The 4653-nt window shown below is 50.5% G+C and overlaps 1 protein-coding gene across 1 annotated transcript; it reads left to right on the top strand.

The window, feature by feature from the left end:
- Positions 1 to 4117, top strand: KXD1 (KxDL motif containing 1). The gene is made up of 4 exons (XM_056844526.1): positions 1 to 102; positions 1751 to 1903; positions 2153 to 2199; positions 3888 to 4117. Exons 1-4 carry the CDS (start codon positions 8 to 10, stop codon positions 4115 to 4117), a joined length of 525 nt encoding a protein of 174 aa, XP_056700504.1. The 5' UTR covers positions 1 to 7.
- Positions 4118 to 4653: the final 536 nt, after the last annotated feature.

Raw genomic sequence — 4653 nt, 5'->3', positions numbered from 1 at the left:
CAGTAGGATGGAGCCTTCCGCCTCTGGTGTTTTCTGCAGCCGGGTGCTCAGCATGGTGAACTCGGAAGATGTGAATGCCATCATCATGGCTCAAAAGAACATGTGAGTAATGGTTCGCCCAAAGCTTGAGCGTACCTGTTGTGTAATAGTTTGCCCAAGGCTTGATTGTACCTGAAGCTTGCTCAAGGAGGGTGGGAGAGGCAAAGATATGGCATGGCATGGCAGAGCTCCAGTTTTTGGGTCCCTAGAGGAGAGGGACAGTATTGTGAAGAGACAGTCTATTTACATAAGAACATAAGGAAAGCCCTGCTGGATCAGACCCATCAAGTCCAGCAGTCTGTTCACACAGTGGCCAACCAAGTGCCTCTAGGAAGCCCACAAATGAGACGACTGCAGCATCATTGTCCTGCCTGAGTTCCACAGCACCTAATATAATAGGCCTGCTCCTCTGATCCTGGAGAGAATAGGTGTGTATCATGACTATTATCCATTTTGACTAGTAGCCATGGGATAGCCCTGTCCACCATAAGACCATAAGGAAAGCCCGGCTGGATCAGACCCAGGCCCATCATGTCCAGCAGTATGTTCACACAGTAGCCAAACAGGTGCCTCTAGGAAGCCCACAAAACAGACGACTGCAGCAGCATTGTCCTGCCTGTGTTCCACAACACCTAATATAATAGGCCTGCTCTTCTGATCCTGGAGAAAATAGGTATTCATCATAACTAGTATCTATTTTGACTAGTAGCCATGGATAGCCCTCTCCTCCAAGAACATGTCCACTCCCCTCTTAAAGCCTCCCAAGTTGGCAGCCATCACCACATTCTGGGGAAGGGAGAAAAGCCCTGCAGGATCAGACCAAAGCCCATCAGTTGCAGCAGTCGCTTCACACAGTGGCCAACCAGGTGCCTCTAGGAAGCCCACAAACAAGATGACTGCAGCAGCATTGTCCTGCCTGTGTTCCACAGCATCTAATATAATAGGCCTTCTCCTTTGATCCTGGAGAGAATATGTATGCATCATGACTATTATCCATTTTTACTATTTTTATTTCCAGGTGAGAGAGGAACCTGAGGAACTCCAGGCCACTGGAGGAAACTTCTTTCAAGACCTTCTCTGTCAAGGCCTTCTCTACTTTCTTTTGAACCCTGGAAAGACTGCATTCCCAGCTTAGAGCTTGGCCATGGGGGGAGTAATCTTTCCCCTCTTAGAGCAGGAGGCTGGCTTGAGATCCTTCAAAGGGGAGAAAGGACTGAACTTTCCCCATACCACACGTGTGTGATACTGCTCGTCTCCCCAAGGATGGGTTGTCAAGGCCAGGTAGCAACAGGGAGAGAAATTCAAAACTGATATAAGGAAGTCTTTCTTCACACAATTCATAGTGTGGAACTCCCTGCCTCAGGATGTGGTGATGGCTGCCAACTTGGAAGGCTGTAAGAGGGGAGTGGACATGTTCATAGAGGAGAAGGCTATCCATGGCTACTAGTCATGATGTATGCCTATTATCTCCAGTATCTGAGGAGCAGGCCTATTCTGTTAGGTGCTGTGGAACACAGGCAGGATAATGCTTCTGCGGTCGTCTTGTTTGTGGGCTTCCTAGAGGCAACTGGTTGGCTGCTGTGTGAACAGACTGCTGGACTTGATGGGCCTTGTTCTGATCCAGCAGGGCCTTTCTTATGTTCTAAAAGAAAAGGTTCACATGTGTGTTTTTGAACCAGCAAAATAAAAAATGGTTTCTCTTCCTGTCCAGGCTTGACCGGTTTGAGAAGACCAACGAGATGCTGCTGAACTTCAACAACCTGTCCTGTGTGCGAATGCAGCAGATGAACGAGCGCTTCCTCCACCACACCCGGACGCTGGTGGAGATGAAGAAAGACCTGGACAGCATCTTCCGGAGAATCAGGTGGGTGGACCAGGCCCGCCCCTTGACCTCAGGTCCCTCTGCCTGGCCGCTCAACTGGCTCCTGGGACTTCATCAATCCTTGCATCTGCAGCTGAGATTCTTGGGCAGCTGATTTCCTCCCTGTGGTTTCCACAGCCTAACAGGACCGCTTTGAACAAAGTGTGGGAATGGGCACTCTTATATTTTTACGTCGCATTGTCTTCCCATCATTTTTCATCCTGTTTATGGTTTGCTCTCTGTCTCTTGCAGGACGCTGAAAGGGAAGCTATCAAAACAGTATCCAGAGGCCTTTAGCAGTGAGTTCAAGCATGTTGTATGCTCTCTCCAATTCTATTCCCGAACGTGGTGTGACGATCTTAGTCCTCAACACCAAATGCTACTTGGTGCTTAGTAAAATATTTATGCCCTGCTTTTCTCCCCAAAATTCGCATCAAAGCTGAACTCTCCCTTTCCCATCCTTACCAGTGTGGTGTAGTGGTTAAGAATAGTGGTTTGGAGCGGTGGAGTCTGATCTGGAGAACTGGGTTTGATTCCCCACTCCTCCACATGAGCGGCGGAGGCTGATCGGGTGAACCAGGTTGGTTTCCCCACTCCTACACACGAAGCCAGCTGGATGACCTTGGGCTAGTCACAATCTCTTAGAGCTCTCTCAGCCCCACCTACCTCACAGTATGTCTGTTGTGGGGAGGGGAAAGGGATTGTAAGCTGGTTTGAGTCCCCCTTAAGTGGTAGAGAAAGTCGGCATATAAAAACCAACTCTTCTTCTTCTAAAGGTACAAATAATTATAATAATGATTCAAGAAGCTTTCAGGATTGCCTTTCCTCCCACGCTTTTTTTTGGGGGGGGAAAGGTTTGTTTGGGCTTTAAATAGCCTGCTTTGAAGGGGAAGACTCCTGTGAGATCTGACCTTTGGCCTGCCTAGCTGCTACCCGCTGTAGCAGCTACCTACCTACCGCCTCTGACTTGGAGGGGAACTCTCCCGAAAAGGTCTTTTGCAACACATGAAATCCTTTAAATTGGAGATGGTGGGGACTGAACCTGTGTTGCAAGGCATATGAAACATGAGAACATAAGAAATGCCATGCTGGATCAGACCCAGGCCCATCATGTCCAGCAGTCTGTTCACACATTGGCCAACCAGGTGCCTCTAGGAAGCCCAGACAAGACGACTGCAGCAGCATTGTCCTGCCTGTGTCCCACAGCACCTGATGTAATAGGCCTGCTCCTCTGATGCTGGAGAGAACAGGTATGCATCATGACTAGTATGCATTTTGGCTAGTTGCCATGGATAGCCCCATCTTCCATAAGAAAGGCCATGCTGGAACGGACCAAGGCCCATCAAGTCCAGCAGTCTGTTCACACGGTGGCCAAACAGGTACCTCCAGGAAGCCCACAAACAAGACAACTTCACCTAGATGGCTCAGGCTGGCCTGATCTTGTCAGATCTCAGAAGGTAAGCAGGGTCAGTCCTGGTTAGTACTTGTATGGGAGACCACCAAGGAAGTCCAAGATCATTATGCAGAGGCAGGCAATGGTAAACCCTGAATGTCTCATGCTTTGACTTGGATGGCCCAGGCTAGCTCTATCTCATGAGATTTCGGAAGCTAGTCCAGGGTCGCTACATAGAGGCAGGCAGTGGCAAACCGCCTCTGTTCGTCTCTTGCCCTGACCAGGATGGCCCTGGCTAGCCTGATCTCGTCAGATCTCAGAAACTAAGCAGGGTCAGCCCTGGCTAGTATTTGGATGGGAGAGCACCAAGGAAGTCCAGGGTCGCTATGCAGAGGCAGGTGATGGCAAACCACCTCTGAGCGTCTCTTGCCTTGAGACCCTACGGGGGTCGCCATAAATCAGCTGCAACTGGGCTGCAAAAAAAATTCCAAAAAATCAACCCCGCCTGCCCTTGGTTTCATTCAGTAAGCCAGTGCATGCAAGGAGCTGGAGCAAGTCCCGGGTCTCCAACCGCCTCTTCCTTCCCTTTCGCAGATATCCACGAATCTCCCATCCTGGAAGACGACGACTTCGACCCCATCCCCAAAAGCACCGCCACGACCATCGCTACCTCAGAGCAGAGCACGGAATCCTGCGACACTAGCCCCGACATCATCTCCCCCACCACGAGCCACGACTTCGAGGACCTTTCCCAGGGCCCCTACGACTCGCCTGCCATGAATGGACAGAGTGTCACGGACGACGAAGGCAACGAGACAGACTAGTTTGCCGGGCGCGGCTCGTCATGACGGGCTTTTCCTTCCCCCTGCCATCAAGGCCACAAAACTGGAGGCCCTTTCCTTTTTTCCCCCTATGTATCTCTGTGTCGTCTTGGCCAATTATATCCGTGTCCCGGGAGAGAGGAGTCAGCGTGGGCACAGGGTCTTTTGCATGAACTGTCCTCTCCCTGATGGCACCAATCCCTCACATGCCAAATAAGCTAAACATGGAGCACGTCTGTACGTTAGGGGAACCCAGATTACAGGGATTGGCTGTCTGTGTAGCTCACTGCTTGCACAAAGTGGTGCCTTCCGATAACCACCACATTCCCGTTATGGGGATTCATTTAACCTGCCCTTCAGACCAGCAAATGAATTACGCAGCCTGCCCTCTCCTGTTTGCTATATCCCGTTCCACACGTTATCTCTTGGGCGGGACATACAAAGCCATCCGAGATAACCAATATAACACAACGGGTGGATGGCTTTTCGGGCCTGCCTCCAGTTGGACAGCAGAAGTGCTTCCAAGGGAACAGCTAGGA

Source organism: Euleptes europaea, chromosome 2 (genome assembly GCF_029931775.1).
Source record: "Euleptes europaea isolate rEulEur1 chromosome 2, rEulEur1.hap1, whole genome shotgun sequence".
Classification (NCBI taxonomy): domain Eukaryota; kingdom Metazoa; phylum Chordata; class Lepidosauria; order Squamata; family Sphaerodactylidae; genus Euleptes; species Euleptes europaea.
Note: the sequence above shows the minus strand (reverse complement) of the source record. Positions and strands in the feature narration are given on the sequence as shown.